Consider the following 23486-nt stretch of genomic DNA (forward strand, 5'->3'; position numbering starts at 1 on the left):
CAAGCAGCAGGAGGGCAGAAACCTGTCTGAGGGGCTGCAGCAGCGTGGAATGCTCTCAAACCCTGGAAGACTGGTAGGAGCAATACTGTTTGGGTCCTTCCAGACTGCATGGAATCATGCCACCAGTACTGGCATTAGTATTGGGATATGATTCCGATATGTTTGATACCAAACATGCCTAGGTTTGGAGTTATCATGTAGCTGGACCACAGGTATTGCTGTGGCCAGTACAAGCGTAAAATGGCTTCCCCCCACTTAGAAAGTAAAGTGCAATGTCGCTCTACTAACTCTTCCAACAACAAACCCAACAAACAAGCTGCTTAGTTCATCACCGAACACCAGACTCACGAACGCAACTGCAGGAAGCTGGAAAGACATTGGCACACTTACAAAACCCCCAGACAACCTCAACCACTTCAAGTCTGCCCTCAGCACCTACCACCACCAACTCCGGGAATCCAGGAATGCTGCCTTGGCCACCCGCATAGAAACCAGCAGCAATTGCTCCAAAGAACTCTTCATGCTCGTAAAAGAATTCTCCTGCCCTTATGCCATCGAGAACACCGTCCCTTCCCTCCGAATCACTCTGCAAAAAGCTGTCTGACTATTTTCATCTCAAGATAATCAACATGTACAGCAACTCCGACCCCCAGCCTGCTGAATTCATCGCACCGCACCCAACCCCTCCCCTCCTCAACAGATCACCAAAAGGAAACAGATCTCCACCATTGACAGTCTCCATCATGTCCTCCACCCACTACGGATCCCCCTCCGACCCTTGGCCCCACCACTTCTTTAACCTGGGAAAAGAACTGATCCCCTCACAGAAATCCCCAACACCTCCATCTCCACAGCCACTGTTCCCAACTCCTGGAAACATGAAGAGGTGAAACCACTCCTGAAGAAACCCACAGCCAACCCCAGCGAGCTCAACAACTATCGTCCTGTAAGGAAATGCCTCCTTGGCATGGTTACCCCCTGACTTTTTGCCTTTGCTGATGCTAAGTTTTGATTTGAAAGTGTGCTGAGGCCTGCTAACCAGGCCCCAACACCAGTGTTCTTTCCCTAACCTGTACTTTTGTTTCCACAATTGGCACACCCTGGCATCCAGGTAAGTCCCTTGTAACTGGTACCCCTGGTACCAAGGGCCCTGATGCCAGGGAAGGTCTCTAAGGGCTGCAGCATATCTTATGCCACCCTGGGGCCCCCTCACTCAGCACACACTGCTTGCCAGCTTGTGTGTGCTAGTGGGGATAAAAAGACTAAGTCGACATGGCACTCCCCTCAGGGTGCCATGCCAACCTCACACTGCCTATGAAGTATAGATAAGTCACCCCTCTAGCTGGTCTTACAGCCCTAAGGCAGGGTGCACTATACCATAGGTGAGGGCACAAGTGCAGGAGCACTATGCCCCTACAGTGTCTAAGCAAAACCTTAGACATTGTAAGTGCAGGGTAGCCATAAGAGTATATTGTCTGGGAGTCTGTCATGCACGAACTCCACAGCACCATAATGGCTACAATGAAAACTGGGAAGTTTGGTATCCGACTTCTCAGCACAATAAATGCACACTGATGCCAGTGTACATTTTATTGTAACATACACCCCAGAGGTGCCCCCTGAAACCTTAACCGACTACCCGTGTAGGCTGACTGGTTTTAGCAGCCTGCCACACTCCAGACATGTTGCTGGCCACATGGGGAGAGTGCCTTTGTCACTCTGTGGCTAGTAACAAAGCTTGTATTGGGTGGAGGTGCTTCACATCTCCCCCTGCAGGAACTATAACACCTGGCGGTGAGCCTCAAACGCTCACCCCCTTTGTTACAGCACTCCAGGGCACTCCAGCTAGTGGAGTTGCCCGCCCCCTCCGGCCACGGCCCCACTTTTGGCGGCAAGGCCGGAGGAGATAATGAGAAAAACAAGGAGGAGTCACTGGCCAGTCAGGACAGCCCCTAAGGTGTCCTGAGCTGAGGTGACTCTGACTTTAGAAATCCTCCATCTTGCAGATGGAGGATTCCCCCAATAGAGATAGGAATGTGCCCCCCTCTCCTTGGGAGGAGGCACAAAGAGGGTGTACCCACCCTCAGGGCTAGTAGCCATTGGCTACTAACCCCCCAGACCTAAGCACGCCCTTAAATTTAGTATTTAAGGGCTCCCCAGAACCTAGGAGCTCAGATTCCTGCAACCTAAGAAGAGGACTGCTAAGCTGAAAAACCCTACAGAGAAGACGGAGACACCAACTGCTTTGGCCCCAGCTCTACCGGCCTGTCTCCCCACTTCTAAAAGACACTGCTCCAGCGACGCTTTCCCCAGGGACCAGGGACCTCTGAATCCCCAGAGGACTGCCCTGCTCTAGAAGGACCAAGAACTCCTGAGGACAGTGGCCCTGTTCACCAAAGACTGCAACTTTGAAACAAAACAGCAACTTTGAAACAACTTGCGTTTCCCGCCGGAAGCGTGAGACTTGACACTCTGCACCCGACGCCCCCGGCTCGACTTGTGGAGAACAACCACTTCAGGGAGGACTCCCCGGCGACTGCGAGACCGTGAGTAGCCAGAGTTGCCCCCCCCTGAGCCCCCACAGCGACGCCTGCAGAGGGAATCCCGAGGCTCCCCCTGACCGCGACTGCCTGCTCCTCAGATCCAGACGCCTGGTAAAGACTCTGCACCCGCAGCCCCCAGGACCTGAAGGATCCGAACTCCAGTGCAGGAGTGACCCCCAGGAGGCCCTCTCCCTTGCCCAGGTGGTGGCTACCCCGAGGAGCCCCCCCCCCCCCCTTGCCTGCCTGCATCGCTGAAAAGACCCCTTGGTCTCCCATTGAAACCTATTGAAAACCCGACGCGTGTTTGCACACTGCACCCGGCCGCCCTCGCGCTGCTGAGGGTGTACTTTCTGTGCTAACTTGTGTCCCCCCCTGTGCCCTACAAAACCCCCCTGGTCTGCCCTCCGAAGACGCAGGTACTTACCTGCTGGCAGACTGGAACCGGGGCACCCCCTTCTCCATTGAAGCCTATGCGTTTTGGGCACCACTTTGACCTCTGCACCTGACCGGCTGAGCTGCTGGTGTGGTAACTTTGGGGTTGCTCTGAACCCCCAACGGTGGGCTACCTTGGACCCAAACTTGAACCCCGTAGGTGGTTTACTTACCTGCAAAAACTAACAAACACTTACCTCCCCCAGGAACTGTTGAAAATTGCACTAAGTGTCTAGTTTTAAAATAGCTATATGTGATTTATGTGAAAACTGTATATGCTATTTTGCTAATTCAAAGTTCCTAAAGTACCTACCTGCAATACCTTTCATTTGAAGTATTACATGTAAATCTTGAACCTGTGGTTCTTAAAATAAACTAAGAAAAGATATTTTTCTATACAAAAACCTATTGGCCTGGAATTGTCTCTGAGTGTGTGTTCCTCATTTATTGCCTGTGTGTGTACAACAAATGCTTAACACTACTCCTTTGGTAAGCCTACTGCTTGACCACACTACCACAAAATAGAGCATTAGTATTATCTCTTTTTACCACTATCTTACCTCTAAGGGGAACCCTTGGACTCTGTGCATACTATTCCTTACTTTGAAATAGTGCATACAGAGCCAACTTCCTACACGTCCCATCTTGCTCCTCCCAGTCCCCAAGAAATACTGTAAAAGGGCGTCAACCGCCAACTCTCAGAATACCTCAAACTCAACAACCTACTGGACCCGTACCAATCCAGCTTCTACCCAAACAATAGCACAGAGACCATCCTCATTTCAGCCACCTATGACATCAGACTCCTCCTCAACCTTGGTGGATCAGTGGCCCTCATCCTTCTCAATCTCACGGCCGCCTTCAACACTGTCTCTACCCACAAACTCATCACCAGACTCCACAACACAGGAATCCAGGGCAATGCACTCAAATGGATCGCCTCCTTCCTTTCTGGCTGCACTCACAGAATCCTCCTCCCTCCCTACGCCTCCGTCCCTAAGGACATCATCTGCGGCGTTCCTCAGGAATCCTCCCTCAAGCCCCACCTTCTTCAACGCCTACATGGCCACTCTCGCGGAAGTAGTCTGCTCCCACCGATTCCACATCATCTCATATACGGACGACACCCAACTGGTCCTCTCCTACAACGCAGACGCAGCCAGAGCCAACTTTTAAAACACCATGACAACGTAGCTGAATGGGTGAAGTCCAACTGCCTCAAACTTAACTCCGATAAGACCGAAATCCTCATCTTTGAAAGCAAACCATCCCCTTGGAACGACTCATGGTGGCCGCCCACCATCTGCCTCCCGCCTAGACCTTTGAACCAAGCACACAACCTGGGAATCATCCTGGACACCAAACTAACCATGAGTCAAGACGTCAATGCTGTCGCCTCCTCATGCTTCCACATCCTCCGCACACTCCGGGGATCTTCCGATGGCTACCCGTCCACACCAGGAAGACCGTCACCCAAGCCCTCATCACTAGTCGTCTGGTCTACGGCAACGCTCTATGCCGGAATCTCAAGTCAGCTCAACTGCATCCAGACCATCCAAAACACCTCAGTTAGACTCGTCCTCGACCTCCCCAGATGAACCAGGATCACCCCCCACCTGAGGAATCTCCACTGCCTCCACGTACAACAGCGATGCCTCTTCAAACTCCTCACCCTTGCATACAAGGCCCTTCACAACCCGGGGCCCACATACCTCCTCAGACACCTCTCCTTCCACCAATCGACAAGAGAGCTCCACTCAGCCACCCTCGCTCATGCACACATCTCCCACATCCAACGCGAGTGAACCGGGGGATGCTCCTTCTCCCACCTCACCGACAAAACCTGGTCCAGCGTGCCCCTCCTCCTTCACACCGCTCCCTATTACTTTGTCCAGGAAGCAACTAAAAACCTGGCTCTTCAACCACCACAGCTAGCTAGATAGGAGGAGTCACCATACCTAGTGACTCGAAAGACTTCATAGAAGAAAAACACATTAAAAATCTCTGAGCTCAACACTAGGTGGCAGGAGATTACTAAGCATATGAATGTAAGGCACTGCATGCTATGAATAGATGCTTACAAGGTAAGTAACTTATTCATTTCCGTGTCATGCTATCTGAGTCTCAAGAAATCTCCACCTTTAGACCTTGCTACTGTAGGATTTTCCAATGTATAAAAGTAGTAGCCTTGCCGTCAGATGGAATTGCACCAACATTCTGCCCTAGAAAACAAGGGATAAGTGACCACAATGAGAAAACATTCATTAAAATCGAACCATTGAAGAGAGACTTGCGCAAATGTGACTCTGTAATGAATTGTTTTCTTTTTGTTGTGGTGTATTTGTTGATTGCTGCAATATCTGCAAATGTTACTTCGGTAGTGGCATCCATGGCTATAAAAGTAAACGGAGAACTATTCTTTTGTGGCCTGTTGCAGCCTGTGAAGCCCTCCCAGACCGAGCTTGAGGTCGGACAGTCCGTGATCAGCAAGCATAAAAACGGCCGCTACTATCAATGTGAAGTGATTAAACGAATGAAAGAGACATTCTATGAAGTGAACTTTGACGACGGTTCCTTCAGCAGTGATCTGTATCCAGAGGATATCGTGGTAGGTTGCTTTCCTGCGCCTTGATGTCAGGAGGTTGTGTGCTCTGCTCTAGAGACTGTATAATTCCCTAGAGGTCATGCATGTCTTTGGGTGGTGCCTGGTCTGCTCTAAGTAAGAACCGCTTAGCACATTGGCATAGTCTCCCCGGCCCTTGAGGTTGGAGTAAACATTCTTAAGGGTTGAACAATTGGCTGCCTCCTGCACTGTCTTGGAAAGTATGGAATATATTATTGAATGATATCTGCATGGTGCTCGGAAGATGTATTCCATCGTTTGTTTCTGTACCACCGGTTTGTTGTAATCTGCCTTCCTGCAGTCTGAGAGTGTGCATTAGCATGTGTCATGTCTTCCCTTCCAGCCGGTCTAGCTTTTTCTGCCTGAAGCAGACATTAGCCGTAACCCAACCACCCACCCCGTACTGTAGGCCTTGCCAGGGTTGTCTGAGACACTCCGGCTTGTAGAACCTTCCGATCCAGCAGCTTCAGGGGCCGCGTCTGTCTCAGGCTGGGTTTAGATGTGCATTAGGCATCCAGAGCTGGCTGGGCAGAGCAGCCGAGATGCAAGTAGATGGATGCAAGCCGCTGCTATGGCCTTGGCTCACTGGATTCTAGGTCAGAAACACATAGCTCCAGCAAGACCAACTCCACCTCAACCACGGCCCTACAGCCACTGTAACACACCCGCGTCATTTGAACCTGCGGAACGGACTCAGTCGGGATAGTTCAGCTGAGGTCTGCCGGGGTAACGTCGATTTAGCTGCTAAATGAGGTACTGCAAGGTAAGCTACCTTAATCTACTGCTAGCAGTACCTTAGCCGACCCATGCAAGAGGATGGAAGATCACAGGCTCGTACCCAGTGGAGCACAACCAGGGATAACTCACCCTCCGACCACATCACTCGCTCCCGGGGCGCTCCTTTGGTGGGACCCACATGGCAGGTTTGAAGTACTACGCACTGGAGGCCGAGTAATTGGTAGCACTGTTATGTAAAAACTGGTTACATGCCACTCCTCTTGTTCCAAGACCGCTTTATATGTTCATGCACCTCCTAGAATTGTATGAAAGTGAGTAGAAAGCTAAGAGATTCAATTCATAGGAAATTACCAGCTGCTGCCGTTACCCAGCTGTGAGTTTCCAGTTCTATTTGAAAAGTCAAGTCTGTGATTCTCGCCTGGTTTCCATTGCAAACACAGTTCTAATGCGCACTCTCCTGACTTGTAACTAGTCTTGTTTCCAGACTCCCGGGTTCTTCAGTAGAGGGTTTGTAAAACTGGGTTTGGCCATGCTGGTGGGTTAATATCTGAATTGTTTTTTTGTTTTTGTTTTGTTATTCTAGGAATGTATGGTTGGTGTTCCCGCTGTCTTTTTCAGAAGTATTCACCATGGCGTAGCAACGCTCCCCTCATGTGTGCAAATGATTAATACTATTGTTTTTGTTCATCTAGAGTCACAGTTGTGTGCAGTCGGGGCCGCCTCCTGCTGGGGAAGCTGTGCAGGTTAGGTGGACGGATGGACAGGTGTACGGTGCTACGTTCATCGCTTCCCATGTCATCCAGATGTACGAGGTGAGACCAGCACTCCATTGGGACTTGTGACGTCCACAGTCACCAAGATGTTATCCCCAGCAGGCTGAATGTGCCAGCATGCTCTCCCCGTTTGGCTTGAGGCTTTCACATGTTGGGTTTTGCAGATGACATTCGGACAGATCTTGGGCACCAGTGGTACCTGTGGAGCTGTTCTAGCAATGCTAAGATTTGAAGCCTACCCTCAATGACGGCAGCAGCAATGGGTTGTTCACGACTGCAAGCCAAATTCAGTAATTGCAGTGATTTCAGTATCCATGACTGCAACCAAACCACTGATTAAAGTACCTAAGCTTAGTTTGCTGCTTTAATTAGCACTTCTGCACCATAACATGTTAGTGCACTGTACAATAAACTAAACTAAGCAGAAGGAAAGGCCTCTGAATGTACTGGTTAGTTTGGAGTCATCCGAAAATTAGTGCTTTTTTTCAAAGAAGAAATATAAAAGAGTAAGATGAGGAATGTACATTGGTAATCATAAGCACTGAATAGTCCGGACCATCCGTGGTGACCTGTAGGAAGCTGGCCCTTTATATAGTATATCAAAAAGACGTATGCTGTGTGAAGAGGCCAGGTATCCCCTTAGTAATGGACAGGGCTTTCTTTAAAAACCCCAAGTGCTTTATTTATGGTAGGGTGGGCGAGCAGCTGAGGCTAGTCAAAGGGGCAGTTAGATATTTGCTGCATACACACAGTCAATAAATGACACACTCAATAAGGAGATCAACACCAATTTAGAAATACTACTTATTTTTATATATATTTGAACATCAAGAACTTCGTTATTGGGTAAGGACTTTTTAGGTTCGCAGTTTTGAAGTCTACAGCAAATACACTTGCATTCACATTAATGTGGTAATGTTATCCCAAGGGAAAATAAACCTACTGTATGTGGGTACTTGGCATTAACTTACAGGACTGTTATTCTGGAGTTAAGGTAAGTATGGGGTAAGGTCTAAGGCAGCAGCAACCGGTCACTTCGGGAGGCACTGGAGCTTCCGGATGCAGGGGCATTTTATAGTGTCTGGTATAGGGTAGAAAAACTGCAAGTGAGAAGTGGGTGACCAGTACAGCTGAACCCAGGGGGGGAGGCGGGGGGACTTAAATCTTAATGGACTTCGGCATGCAGACACACCGTCGGTCCACAGCAACTCGGGTTGGGGGTGGCGTGTGTGCAGTGGTGCTTTGTCGGGCAGGGTCACGTAATGAAGACTCCTTGTGGTTCTTGATCCCTGCAAAAAGAGGCTGCTGGGGGACCAATCTGGCCAAACCCAAGGTGGGGTTACGCTCTGAATGGTCTCAGGACCTCGTTGGCACAGTTGGCCCACTTTGACTCGGGCTTAGGGGCTCGTGTGCAGTGGTGCTTTTTGGTGTCTGGTTTTCCACAGACTGGGGCTTTAATAGTTCTTCGTGGGTGGCTGCAGGAGAGTAGCTCCACTACTCCACAGGAGATGCTGGTAATTCCTTGAAGTGCTGGCAGTCCTCCCAGGCTTTTGGAGGCAGAACAGCTGTAGGATGAGTCGACTTTGGTGCAGTTGTCGGACAGTTGGCAGGTTGGCGCCAAGTCAGTTGCTGCTCCTTAGTTCTTGTTCTTCTGTGTCCTTCTTTGGTCCAGTGAACCTGAGTTGCTGGTGTCAGGGTCACCTAAGTACTGAATGTAGGGGTGTTATGGGTAGTAACCAATGGGCTGCTTAACCCTGAGGTCACTACATCCCCTATATATGACTACTTCCTGTGGGATGTGGGCATACCCCTGGCCAAGAGTGCCTAATTCAACCATGCACAAAATGGTGGGATTCCTATTTTCATATTCAATCAGGTAGCACAGCCTATGGGTGTGAATAGCCTGAGAGTGTAACACCTCCTCACTATCTAATTTCCTGCCTGTCCTGGCCCTAAATGGGCCTCGGAATAGGGGTGGCATCTCCCAGGACTGGGGAAAACAAAGGTTGCATATCAAAGGTGTCAGGGTCTTTGAATTCCCTGCCCTTGGTATGCTTATTCACTAGCCATCATGCTGGAGGAGTTGTGAACACCTCACTTCGGAGCAGGCATTGTTTCTGGTATCCGTGTGTGGGCTTTCACCTGCAGGGGGTCAGAAACCTGTCTATGGTGGCAGGCTGGACTGTACCAGTCAGCCAGCACACAAGAGGACTTGTAGGTTTCAGGGAGTACCCTATAAGGTACCCTCTTGATGCATGTATTAATAAATCCATGTCTCTAATTGTGGGTTTATTAATATTAGGTGTTTGATACCAAACACCGTAGGTTTCAGTGAAGCCATTATGTAGCCTCTAAACTCGTTTTGACCAGTGTCCAGTACCTACCTTAGGATGGTTTCCCTGTTCACTTGTAGTGCCTAAAAATTTACTTAGATATCACAGGGGCATATCTGCTCACGCAGATATGTCCACACGTAGCATAATGCACTTTGCCTTAGGGCTCCAAGGCCTACTGTAGGGGTGACTGACATATAGCCCATGCAGTGTCTTTGGCATGGCATACTGCAGTGTGCATGTCAAGTTTTCAAACATGATTTGCACCATAACAGGCAGCCTGCTGTGGCAGTCTGTGTGTAATTTTGTGTGTGGGTCCCTTAGTTTGGCATAAGACATGCCTCAGCCCTTGGGGACCCTCTTTAGTACCCATGCCCTAGGTACCAGGGGTACCATTTACTAGGGACTTACAGGAGTGCTAAAGCTGTTTTAGGGGAAAGGGCACTGTCACCGAAGTCTGATTAGCAGGCCTCAGCGCACTGTCAGTCGCAAACCAGCATCTAGTAATTCTATTGGGGACAAAAAGTGGGGGGGGGGGTCATCTGCAAAGAAGTCCAGTTTCCTACACGACCCCAGAACAGTTGGCAGTCACATTCTTACAATATCTTTGCCTTCCTTCAGAAAGTCCACGAGGTACACGTGACGAAATGTACAATTTGCAGCCTTAAAACAGGCTATATTACCAAATTCCATTAATTTACTTTAAAAGATGGAGGAAAAAAGCATTCTGCCTTCAAAATGTCACTAAAAATAAATAACAGTGACAATTTAAATAGCCCTTTACAAAATCTTTTTACATTTTTTAAAAGTGAATGGTAGGAAGAATAGGGCAATGTAGCTGGTGCAGCTGCAGTATTAAAACAATGAGAAAAGAACACTGCACGTTAAGGGCACTCTGGCCAGCAGTGTCCCATCATTCCCTGTAGGTGGCAGTTTAGTCACTTCTTTTTCCCGGCTCCTGCTGACAGTATCCTGGAGCAGAGCTCTGTCTTTTTAAGGCTTTTTCTTTTTTTTACTCAAAATTGTTAATTTGTTTCTTCCCAAAAGTGATTCCCTCAAAGTTTTTTTAGGGCAAAGAGTGATAGGAAATACAAATACAGCATTTTCTTTTTTTTCTTTTTTTTTTTTTTTTTTGCAAACTGCCCAAAATGTGGCAGAAAAACTGCAAAACAGCTCTCTGTTTACTAGACTCATGACCCTAAGATGTGTTGCCACTGTAAGACCCTTTCCAGACGTACTTTGAGAGAGAGCGCAAGAGAGGGGACATTTGCCTGCAAGTGGAGCACTCGAGAAGGCAAGATTCCCTGCCTGTAGAATCTTACGAGGGGCAGGGAGAGACTGTTCTTTCTACCAGGGTCTCTGTCTCACTCTCTCAGGTTTCCTGCATAAGGATATTCAAAAGAAGATCTGGTGAGAAATGACCTCCCCATTTGATGTTGAGGACATCGATATCAAGAAGAGGTACAGCACCTACTTGTTCGCCATCAAAGGCTGGTTTGATGTCAATAACATACATGGTGTCAAGGAGAATGACACGTTGTTGAGAATTTCAGTGTTGAGACATAGTTCCAGATGAAGATGGTGGAATGGCTTTCATGCCCAAAGGCTTGTAGACTCCCATCTGAAAATCATGTTCCAAGTACTCCAGAGCCTAATCCAGACCAGTTTCTCCAGTCATCATTCCAGATTCAGCATACCCGTCAACCAGACCAGCTTCTCCAGTCATAATTCCTGATTCACCAATGCTTCCTCAGGTACTGAGGGAGTTTTCTCCTCCACCTCCTCCTTCTTATCCTCTTCCTGCTCCAATTCCACAGTTGGTACTTGGAACGGTAATTACACCTTCAGTTCAACCAGCCACTCATTCTTGGCCACCACAGTCTCCTGTATCAGTGGCATCTCCACTCTGGCACCCTAGATCTTGCTCCAGTCGTACGTGACTTCACAACAGCAGCTCAAGGACAAGGTTAAGATCTCGTCACTGAAGGAAGCTGGCTCTGTATGTACTATACCAAAATGAGGTATAGTGTGCACAGAATCCAGGGGTTCCCTAGAGGTTTAACAGAGGCTAAAGTAGATGCTAATGCTTTCTTTTGTGGTAGTGTGGTCGAGCAATTAAGCTTATCAGAAGGTAGTGCAAAGCATTTGCTGTACACACACAGTCCAGAAATGAGACACACACTCAATGATTAACTCCAGGCCAATGGTTTTTGTAGGAATTTGGCTCTGTATGTACTATTTCAAAGTAAGAAATAGTGTGCACAGAGCCCAAGGGTTCCCCTTAGAGGTATGATAGTGGCAAAAGGAGATAATTCTAATGCTCTATTTTGTGGTAGTGTGGTCGAGCAGTAGGCTTATCAGAGGGTAGTGTTAAGCATTTGTTGTACACACACAGGCGATAAACGAGGAACACACACTCAGAGACAATTCCAGGCCAATAGGTTTTTATATAGAAATATATATGTTCTTAGTTTATTTTAAGAACCACAGGTTCAAGATTTACAAGTAATACTTCAAATGAAAGGTATTTCACTCAGGTATTCTAGGAACTTTGAATAATCACAATAGCATGTACAGTTTTGACAAAAATGGCAAAAAGCTATTTTAAAAGTGGACACCGTGCAAAAATAAACAGTTCCTGTGGGAGGTAAGTAAATGTTAAGTTCACAAGTAAGTAAAAACACTTACAGGGTTCAAAGTTGGGTCCAAGCTAGCCCACAGTTGGGGGTTCAAGGCAACCCCAAAGTTACCACACCAGCAGCTCAGGGCCGGTCAGGTGCAGAGGTCAAAGTGGTGCCCAAAACACATAGGCATCAATGGAAATAGAGGTGCCCCGGTTCCAGTGTGCCAGCAGGTAAGTACCCGCGTCTTCGGAGGGCAGTCCAGGGGGGTTTAGTAGGGCACCGGGGGGGGGGGGGACACAAGTAGGCACCGAAAGTACACCCTCAGTGGCACAGGGGCGGAAGGGTGCAGAGTGCAAACAGGCATCGGGTTTCCTATAGGAATCAATGGGGAGACCCGGGGGTCTCTTCAATGATGCAGGCAGGCACAGGGGGGCTCCTCGGGGTAGCCACCACCTGGGCTAGGCAGAGGGTCACCTGGGGGTCGCTCCTACACTGGAGTTCGGTTCCTTCAGGTCCTGGGGGCTGCTGGTGCAGTGCTGGTTCCAGGCATCTGGTTCCTTGAAGCAGGCAGTAGCGGTCAGGGGTAGCCTCTGGATTTCCTCTGCAGGCGTCGCTGTGGGGCTCAGGGGGGTCAACTCTGGTTACTCACAGGCTCACAGTCACCGGGGAGTCCTCCCTGTAGTGTTAGTTTTCCACAGGTCGAGCCGGGGGTGTCTGGTGCAGAGTGAAAAGTCTCACGCTTCCGGCGGGAAACGTGTGGTCTTTACAAGTTGCTTCTTTGTTGCAGAAAGTTGCAGCTTCTTGAACAGGGCCGCTGTTCTCGGGAGCTTCTTGGTCCTTTAGATGCAGGGTAGTCCTCTGAGGCTTCAGAGGTCGCTGGACCCTGTTGGATGCGTCGCTGTTGCAGTTTTTCTTCGAAGTAGGGAGACAGGCCGGTGGGGCTGGGGCCAAATCAGTTGTCGTCTCCGTCTTCACCCCAGGGCTTCAGGTCAGCAGTCCTTCTTCTTCTTTAGGTTGCAGGAATCTATCTTCCTTGGTTCTGGGAGCCCCTAAATACTCAATTTAGGGGTGTGTTTAGGTCTGGGGGGGCAGTAGACAATGGCTACTGGCCCTGAGGGTGGCTACACCCTCTTTGTGCCTCCTCCCTATGGGGAGGGCGGGGCACATCCCTAATCCTATTGGGGGAAATTCTCCATCTGCAAGATGGAGGATTTCTAAAAGTAAGAGTCACCTCAGCTCAGGACACCTTAGGGGCTGTCCTGACTGGGGGGTAACTCCTCCTTGTTTTCCTCATAATCTCCTCCAGCCTTGCCGCCAAAAGTGGGGGCAGTGGCCGGAGGGTCGGGTATCTCCACTAGCTGGGATGCCCTGTGGCGCTGAAACAAAGGGGGTGAGCCTTTGAGGCTCACCGCCAGGTGTTACAGTTCCTGCAGGGGGAGGTGAGAAGCACCTCCACCCAGTACAGGCTTTGTTCCTGGCCACAGAGTGCCAAAGGCACTCTCCCCATGTGGCCAGCAACATGTCTGGTGTGTGGCAGGCTGGCAAAAACTAATTGGCCCACACTGGAAGTCGGGTATGTTTCAGGGGGCATCTCTAAGAGGCCCTCTGGGTGTATTTTATATTGTGCTGAGAAGTTTGATATCTAACTTCCCAGTTTTCAGTGTAACCATTATGGAACTGTGGAGTTCGTGTTTGACAAACTCTCAGACCATATACTCTTATGGCTACCCTGCACTTACAATATCTAAGGTTTTGCTTAGACACTGTAGGGGCATAGTGCTCATTCACATATGCCCTCACCTGTGGTATAGTGCACCCTGCCTTAGGGCTGTAAGGCCTGCTAGAGGGGTGACTTACATATGCCACAGGCAGTGTGAGGTTGGCATGGCACTCTGAGGGAAGTGCCATGTCGACTTAGTCTTTTTCTCCCCACCAGCACACAAGCTGTGAGGCAGTGTGCATGTGCTGAGTGAGGGGTCCCTAGGGTGGCATAAGACATGCTGTAGCCCTTAGAGACTTTCCCTGGCATCAGGGCCCTTGGTACCAGGGTTACCAGTTACAAGGGACTTTCCTGAGTGCCAGGGTTGTGCCAATTGTGGAGACAAAAGTACAGTTTAGGGAAAGAACACTGGTGCTGGGGCCTGGTTAGCAGGGTCCCAGCACACTTTCAAATCATAACTTAGCATCAGCAAAGGCAAAACGTTCGGGGATAACCATGCCAAGGAGGCATTTCCTCACACATATGGTAAGTCTTTAAGATGTCATTCCCCTATTACAAGGCAACTTCATAGCCGTTCTGGATTTAAAGGAGACATTACGTTCACATTCCAGTTCACCCAGCACACTGCAATTATCTAAGATTTGTTGTTGCAGAGAAGCATCAATTCAAAGTTTTAGCATTCGGAGTCGCAACCGCTTCCAGGGTCTTAACAAAATGTCTTTCAGTGGCTGCGGCATTTCTCAGAAGGCAATACATATATTATATTACCTTACTTAGACGATTGGCTCATCAAAGGTAATACCATCCAGCAGTGTCAGTCGTACTCAAGCCACAGTGGACCTTCTCCACACTCTAGGATTCACAATCAACTTTCTCAAATCCCACTTTCAACCTTTACAGATACAGCCCTATTTGGGAGCAATGCTCAGTACTCAGACTGCTTTGGCATATCCAAACACTGTATGAATTCAAGCTTTTCAGACATTACAGTTCCTGCACAGTTTCCTTTCACAGCTACAACAAAACCAGTTTTATACAGTAAGAACAGTGATGCAGTTATTAGGGATGATGGCTGTAGGAAGCTGGTCTGGTGTGTGGTGGGTCCCTAAGGTACTTAGACCTTATACCGGGTCCAGGTATCCCCTTACTAATGAAGTGTAGGCAGTGTCTAGAAGCCAGGCTCTCTGGAGGTAGCTGTGAATGAGCAGCCAAGGCTGTTCTAGGAGACATGCAAAGCTCATGCAGTACCACTGTAGTCACACAACACTTACACACGAACGAACCACACAGTGTTACAAAGACAAAGGTGCTCTATTATAGTAACACAAATACTGGAATACTGAATAGGCAAATCCCCCCCCCCCCCCCCCCCCCCCACTAGAGATAAGTAAACACACTATCATATACACATTAGCAATCAGTAAATGGCATAAAAAGCAATAGGCATTGGTAAAAGCAATAGCAAATAGTGACAGCCCTAGGGGAGGGCCAAACCGTATACTACAAAAGTGGAATGTGCAAGGTAGTCCCCCACCCAAGGAAGTGGAATCAGCAGAAGAGAGCTGGAGGAACTAAGCCCAGGAGGTAAGTACCAGATTTGGGCTAAGACAAGTTAGATCTGTTTACAGGTAAGTACAACACTTAGTCTCAGTCTCTGGGTTTTAGGAAGTCCACCGGTTGGGGTTCAAGTTAACCCCAAAACCCACCACCACCAAAACAGGGCCGGCCGGGTGCAGAGGTCAAAGTTGAGCAAATTTAACGTGGGCTCCTGTGGAGACAGGGAGTACTCGGAATCCGTTCAGCCAGCAGGTAAGTACCCGCGACGCAGAGGGCAGACCAATGGGGATTAGAGGAGCACCGGAGGGGCCACAAGTAGGCATCAAACACACACCCTCAGCGGCACAGGGGCAGCTAGTGCAGGGTGCAAACAAGACGTCGGGTTTCCAGTGCAGGTCTATGGGGAGACCCCGGGGGTCACTCAGGGGCTGCAGGCAGGGTCCGGGGAGGTGTCTCGGGCCCACCAATGGTCAGACAGGGAGGAGGGCCGGGCCACCTGCTGAATGATGAGGCAACAGGGGTTGGTTTCTCCACGGCCTGGGGTCTGCGGGTGAAGTGTGTTCTTAGGCGTCGGATATCTTCGTCCAGAGCTTCGCGGTCAGGGGGGCCCTTGGGATTCCCTCTGCAGGCGTCGCCATGCAGGGGTCAACCCAGGGTGGGCACTTGCTCACAATCGCCTGGGGGACCCTCTCTTGCTGGGTGGACCACCTGGACACAGGCCATGGACGTCTGGTGCGCAGGGGTCAAGACTCGCGCATCTGGAGTGAGGTGGGAGTCCTTGGTTGTAAGTTTCTTCAGACAGAGCCGCTGTCCCCTGGAGTTCTTGGTCCTTTTAGGTGCAGGGCAGTCCTCTGAAGTTGGCAGAGGTCGCTGGGCCCGCTGGACACGTATGCTGGTCTTTTGCAGGTTCTTTGAAGCAGGAGACAGGTCAGTAGGGCTGGGGCCGAAGCAGTAGTAGTCTTCCTTCTTCCCTGCTGGGGTTTTCAGCTTAGCAGTCCTTCTTCTTGTAGGTGGCCAGCAATCTGGTAAGCTGCGTTCAGGGAGGCCCTTAAATCCTAGATATAAGGGCGTGTTAGGGTCAGGGGGCAGTAACCAATGGCTACTGTCCCTGTGGGTGGCTAAATTCTCCTTGTGCCCATTCCCTTTGGGGAGGTAGGCACATTCCTATCCCTATTGGTCCCTGTCCTCCAAACCAATATGGATGATTTTGCAGGGAGGGGGTCATCTCAGCTCTGGACACCTTAGGGGTGGTCCTGGCTGGGGTGGTCACTCCTCCCTGTTTTCCCTAATTTTCCTGTCGGACTTGCCGCCGAAAGTGGTGCTTTGTCCGGGGGCGGGCATCTCTACTAGCTAGTGCCCTGTGGCACTGAGGCTTTAGCCTTTGAGGCTCACTGCCAGGTGTTTCAGTTCCTGCAGGAGGAGGTGTGAAGCACCTCCACCCAGGACATGCTTTGTTTTTGACCACAGAGTGCACAAAGGCACTTACCCCATGTGGTCAGAAACTTGTCTGAAAGTGGCAGGCCGGCACAGACTGGTCAGTCCTACACTAGCAGTTGGGCTAACATACAGAGGGCCTATCTAAGATGCCCTCTGTGTGCATTTTTCAATAAATCCCACACTGGCATCAGTGTGGGTTTATTGTGCTGAGATGTTTGATACCAAACTTCCCAGTATTCAGTGAAGCCATTATGGTGCTGTGGAGTTCGTAATGACAAACTCCCAGAACATAGCAATTACCTATGCCACACAAAGTGGTTTGTGGTCATGGCACCCTGAGAGGGGTGCCATGTCGACTTGGTCTTTTTCTCCCCACCAGCACACACAAGCTACAAGGTAGTGTGCATGTGCTGATTGAGGGGTCCCCTATAGTGGCATAGTACATGCTGCAGCCCTTGGAGACCTTTCCTGGCCACAGGGCCCTTGGTGCCATGGGTACCTTTTACAAAGGACTTAGCTGTGTGCCAGGGCTGTGCCAATTGTGGAAACAAAGGTACAGTTGTAGGGAAAGAACACTGGTGCTGGGACCTGGTTAGCAGTGTCCCAGCACTCTTTCAGTCAAAGTTGGCAACAACACTAGGCAAAAAGTTGGGGTGGGGGAGTAACCATGCCAACAGTGGTATTTTCCTACACCTGCTTTTCCCCAAAACTGATAGGATGACTTTGGAAAAGGATTGTGCTAGACCCAACCAAGACTGGAAGAACCCAAAGGTGGATCCTGACAGAAGAGGACCTGCAAAGGAAGGGGTCGAGTTCCAGTTAGTGTCCAGTTGTGGCAGGAGCCACCACCCACCCACCCTTCTGTGGATGCAGGACCAGATAGACTGTGGATGAAGAAGGTCATCAGTGCAGCACAGGAGCAGAAGACAAGTCCCAGAAGTGATGAAAGTGATGTCCCACATCGGCGGTCGAGATGCAGTCGGTCATTGGTGCTGGAAAAATACCAACAAGCCTTGGCAAATGCAAGAGATGGAGAAGATTTGCAAGGCTGAAGAGAACGAGCAAATTCCAAGGGACCCGACCCATGAAGGGGACTCCAGGGTGACTCTCAGCAGCTGGGAGAGTCACAAGAAGAGGAGGCAGCCCACACAGCAACCCACTGGCAGCAGGCAGAGTAGTCTCAGTGAGGCCCACACAGCACACCTGGAGGGAGTCTCCCACGTTGCTGGAGCAGCAGGCAGGAGACTGTGCTTTGCAGGAAGGAGTGTTGGGGGATGGGGCTACAAGGAGCCTGAATATCCCTTGGAAGAGGAACAAACAAGCCTTGGAAGCTGCAAGAGTTGTGGTGCACGGGGGTTCTCTCCTACAAGGAGAGGCAAGGGCTTACCATCTCCCATGGTTGGCAGCTGGTAGAGAGGACCAGGGGGGGGGGGGGACCACCTCCTGTGATACCAGATCCACGTAGCTCCGGAGGAGAGAAGATCCAAACAGCCGTTCGTTGTTGCAATTGGTGCCTGAGGATGCAGGGAAGTGACTCCTTCACTCCAAGGTAGATTTCTACTCATAGCCTTCAGAGGATGCACAGCCGGGAAAATGTTGACGTTGCTAGAAGGAGCCAGAGAAACAATGTTGCAGAGCTGAGTCATCACTGAGGTTTCAGATTCTCAGTTCCTGTAGGGTCCAGTTGCAGTCCCAGTTGCCAGAAGATGAAGTAAACGATGCAGAGGAGTCCTACTGGAATCTTGAACGTCGAATCTGAGGACCCACCCAAGAGTGAGACCCTAAATGGCCCAGAAAGGGAGTTTGGTCACCTAGCAGGGTGACCACCTATTAGGAGACGACTGTGACATCACTTACCAGACCTGGCCACACAGATGCTCCCTGGGGCCTCTGCCCCTCTTGGATTCAAGGTGGCAGAATCAGGTGGCCACCTGGAGGAGTTCTGGGCACCACCCAGGGTTGTGATGGACAGGGGAGTGGTCACCCCCCTTTCCTTTGTCCAGTTTCGTGCCAGAGCTGGGACCAGGCGTCCCTGTACTGGTGCAAACCAGTTTATGCAAGGAGGGCACCAAATGTGCCATTCAAAGCATACCGGTGGCTTGGGGAGGCTACCCCTCCCAAGCCATGTAACACCTATTTCCAAGGGAGAAGGTATTGCATCCCTCTCCCACAGGAAATACTTTGGTCTGCCTTCCTCTGCCTTAGCTGGTCAAGCAGAAGGAGGGCAGAAACCTGTCTGAGGGGTGGCAGCAATGCGGGCTGCCCAGAAAACCGCAAAAGACTGGTCGGAGCAATGCTGGGGATGCTCTAAGGAGCCCCCAGAGTGCATGGAACCATACAACCAATACTGGCAACAGTAGTAGGGTATGATTCTGACATGTTTGATACCAAACATGCCCAGGTTCGGAGTTACCATTAGGTAGCTGGACACCGGTGTCCTGTGTGTCCAGTACACGGGTAAAATGGATTCCCTGTCCTTACGAAGTCCATTGTAATGGGGCTGGAGTTCGTAGGGGCACCTCTTATCATGCAGGGGTGCCCTCACACACAGGTACCTGCACCCTGTCCTCAAGGCTAGGAGGACTTACCATAGGTGTGACTTATAGTGACCTGTAGTGAAAGGGTGCATGCACCTTTCCACGCAGGCTGCAATGGCAGGCCTGCAGACTCATTTTACACGGGCTACCATGGGTGGCACAATACATGCTTCAGCCCATGGAGAACCCCTGATGCCCCAATGCCCTGGGTATCTAGGTACTATATACTAGGGACTTATATGGGGGCCATTTGTGGGGTGTGCAAAGTCCTAAGTAACCAAATTTAGAGGGAGAGAGCACAATCACTGGGGTCCTGGTTAACGGGATCCCAGTGAAGACAGTCAAAACACATTGACAGCAGGCAAAAGTGGGGGTAACCATGCCAAAAATAGGGTACTTTCCTCCAAAGGGTGAAGGAGAAACCATGTGTTTTTTTTAAAGAAGTTATTTTGGTTAGCAGAAACCAGTACACCTTACATGTCCAAGTTCTTGGAATCCATAAATAGAAGAAGCCGGGAGAACACGAAGGGGAGATGAACTTTTCCATTGGAAAAAAAACTCTTGTTTTGTATAAGCATGTTAGTTATTTAATGTGATCACCTTGTCGTCGGCTACATTGGTTTTCTCTGGTTTAAACGTTATGGCAAATTACATTAAATTGGGCAAATAGAATTGAGCCGGAGGATGCAAATCTTAGTGCATAATTGTAGAAGTTGATGGTCTTGACTCTCCTAGGTGGAGTTTGAAGACGGGTCTCAGCTGGTTGTGAAGAGAGAAGATGCCTACACACTTAATGAAGAACTTCCTAAAAGAGTCAAGTCTCGTCTGGTAAGTTACTCCGAGTGGTAGTGAGTCTCTGTTGGTTCAGTATGGGGAGAGGCGTTTATCCACCTCTATGCAAAATGTGTGGGGTTGTATGATCCAGGAGAAGGGAATAGTAGCTACATTTTTGCATGGTGGTGATATGAAATGCGTTAGTGAGTCAGATTTCTGCAGTTCAATATTGAAATTGTGTGCTATGAGAGGAAGCTCTCTAGTAGTAACGTAATGTGCACATCATCTGAACATACACATGTTGAAATAATTCACAGATATTTAGGGATATGTTTATGGTGGCTAAGGAATGTCTGTATGTTGGAGAAGTAGTAGTGTACACTTCTGATAGAGACTTCCAACTGCATATTCCTCACCTCTTGAATATTTCCCAGGTGTCCTACTGGATCTGAAAACTTTCAACAGTACCTCTGCGTACCGGTTGGTGTGGCTCTGTTTTTATGCCATTGGCTCTGGAAATGACGTGCCGAGCCTACATAGGCACACTCCCACGTGCTGATGTCAGTTCCTTTCTTTCTGTGTTTCTTGGTAGAAGACTAATTCTGCCTACAGTGGAACCTGGGACTCCTGTATGCCTTTCCACCGATACCACGATCAGCACAGACCAGGCTCAAGAGGTGCAGGTGTCCCTGGACTAGACACAGAGTACAGTATCCACAACTCCTGGGCTTGAGCATCTGTTCCAATCAGGCTGCCCCTTCTGGAGGACCTGCTGTCGCAACAGCAGGGCAGGCTTCTGCACCCGTGCCTTTGCAATCTCCAGCTTCATGCATGGAGATTGAGAGGCCACAGCTGAACACCTTTGACGTTCCTCCGTAGGTGGTTACGGTCATTGTGGCAGCCAGATGTCCCTTGACTAAAACTGTATACAAATGTTGTTGGGCAGCTTTGTGGTTTGGTTTGGTATTCAGAAAATTTGACCTTGTGCAGGCCAAATTATCTTGCGTTTTATGGTTTTTGCCCCTAGCCCAGAAAGGCCTTGCCCTGGCCAGTAAAGGGGTACCTGGCAGCTTTTTTGCTCTTTCTAGATCAGCCCGCTTTGTTAAAGCCTCATGTTGAGAGATGTTTTAAAAGGATACACCGTTTTTCTCCCTTTCCCTTTGCCATGCCACAGTGGGACCTTAACGTTGTCCTCACCTTTCTCTAATGTATACTCAGTTTGAGCCGGTTGCCCACTGTCCCTTGGGAAGCCTCACCATCAAGACAGTGTTCCTCCGCGCCATAACTTCGGTGCAGCGGGTTAGTGAGCTTCAAGCCCTCTGTGTCAACCCGCAGTAAACCACATTTTCCCAGATAAATTGGGTCTGCGGACTCTGGCATCTTTTCTGTCAAAAATTGTGACACCGTTCCACGTCCGTCAAACCATCAAGCGACCAGCATACCTTCTCCGCCTCTCACTTCTAAGGAAGAGGAGAGACTCCATCTCTTGGACTCCAAGGGAACACTGAACTTCTACATAAATCGTACCAAAGACTACCAAGTGGACGATCAGCTCTTTGTATGGTTCACTGGAGAGAGAAAAAGGCTAGGCTGCAAAGAAGAGAACCATCTCCCGCTGGCCCTTGCCCTGCATCAAGATCTGCTACACACTGGCCAAAAAGCAGACTCGGGAAGAAGTGCGCGCTCATTCTACCAGGGCCAAACCTGCTACCATTGTTTTAGCATGAGGAATCGCTGTGCTAGACATGTCCCAGGCGAGTACGTGGGAGTCCCGCCATACATTCACAAAGCATTATCTGGACAGTCTGGTACACTGAGAGGGGCATTTTGCCTGCTCAATTCTCCAGGGCTTCCTGGTTTGGTCCATTTACAGCCCACCTCCAATTAGGTACTGCTTTGGTACCTATTCAAAAGATGAGAAATCAGCAGCAAAAAGTCTCTATCAGAAGAAGTCACCTTTGTTAGAGGGTCCTTGTAGGAAAGTGCCCTTGCTGGCCCTCCACTTTTGCCTGATATTGATGCCAACTTTGAGTGTGCCAGGATCCTGCTAACCAGGCCCCAACACCAATGTCCTTTCCCAAAATCTGTACCTTTGTTGACCCCTAGGATTGCAGCACTGGTTGTGCCCCACTGGGTGTAAGATGAGACTTCCAGCCGGCCTTTGCATACTGGAAGAGCAGTTTTAACTGCTGGCCAGACTTTGCCATTTAAAGCAATGACAAAGCTAGACTTCCCCGGTATGTTTGTCGCCCCTATGGTTGTTCCGCCACGTTCTAAGGCAGGGTTCCACATATGCCATGGGCCGAATGTAGGAAGCTGGCTCTTTATATTGCACTGTACAAAAATAATCCGAAGAATTAAGGTGAAACCTTTCTGTATGTTAGAGATACCTTTTTCAATTTCAGAGAGACTGTCCTATTATCGTATGATGTTTCTCACATGATTTATATGTCAACTGTTTACGAGGCTCGGGTTATGCACGGGCTCTTACAGCCCACCAGATCCTTGACTCTGCTCTGAATAGCCCATCTATTCCGGAGGGCTTCCTTTCTCTGATTCACACAACATACACAACTCCATGATGGGAGATTGAGCAGTGGCAATTATGTGGTTTTGGTGATTGTCACCTTTGCAACAGGAAGCCCTTCCGCAAAATCAAGCTAACCTGGGCACTGGGACAAATTTGTTGCGAAGTGCGGCCCCCAACAAACTAACTCCTTAACAAACAGACTTCCAGGTGTGCTTTTGTTAGCCCAGCAAAGGTTTGCGGTGGACATGTTGAGAGCATATGTGTCCGCCTTACTGTATTTACCCGCTCAAACATCATTGTTTAAGTCTCCAGTTAGTATGCAATTCACAAAAGGTTTGACTGCTGTTTCCTCCCAGGCCATTTGTGACCTGAACAGGACCTGAAATTGGTCTTAGCGCTCCTAATGTGCATGCAGCTTAAGACTGTACACTACTGTTTTTGATGACACTTATGAACTCTAAAGAGCTTCCTCATTGAGATTGTCAGCAGATTGAGTGAGTGAATTACAGGTTCTTTTGATGCATCTGACCTATGGCACTTTCTTTCCAAACAGATTGGTACCGAGGGCCAGGGCCGCCTTCCATGCTGGCACTGTAATTGACTGGCCAGTGTGTTTTTTTGTACTCCACCTCCGCCCTCAAAAGAGGAGAGGTTCCATCAACTTCAACCTGAGAGGCTCTGAGCTTTCAAATCGCGCCCCACAAAATAAAATATTGTGTATGATCAGCTTTTTGTGGCCTTCTCTGCGGCAAACAAAAGGAAGGCAGGGCAGAAGAAGTTGCTAGCCCACTGACTAGTTGCTGCATCAAAACCTGCCAAGCACTGGCAGAGAAATAACCCCCTGACGGCCTGCAAGTCCACGCCA

The 23486-nt window shown here is 49.5% G+C and overlaps 1 protein-coding gene across 1 annotated transcript in view; it reads left to right on the forward strand.

Annotated features, from left to right (window-relative positions):
* The window catches only part of KDM4A (lysine demethylase 4A), a 460608-nt gene that overhangs the window by 432231 nt on the left and 4891 nt on the right, over window positions 1–23486 (forward strand). Inside the window, exons 20-22 of the mRNA XM_069227816.1 lie at window positions 5413–5583; window positions 7029–7148; window positions 20053–20145. Coding sequence (XP_069083917.1) covers window positions 5413–5583; window positions 7029–7148; window positions 20053–20145 — 384 coding nt within the window. The remainder of the gene's footprint in view (window positions 1–5412; window positions 5584–7028; window positions 7149–20052; window positions 20146–23486) is intronic.

This window comes from Pleurodeles waltl, chromosome 4_1, assembly GCF_031143425.1.
Source record: "Pleurodeles waltl isolate 20211129_DDA chromosome 4_1, aPleWal1.hap1.20221129, whole genome shotgun sequence".
In the NCBI taxonomy this organism is placed as follows: domain Eukaryota; kingdom Metazoa; phylum Chordata; class Amphibia; order Caudata; family Salamandridae; genus Pleurodeles; species Pleurodeles waltl.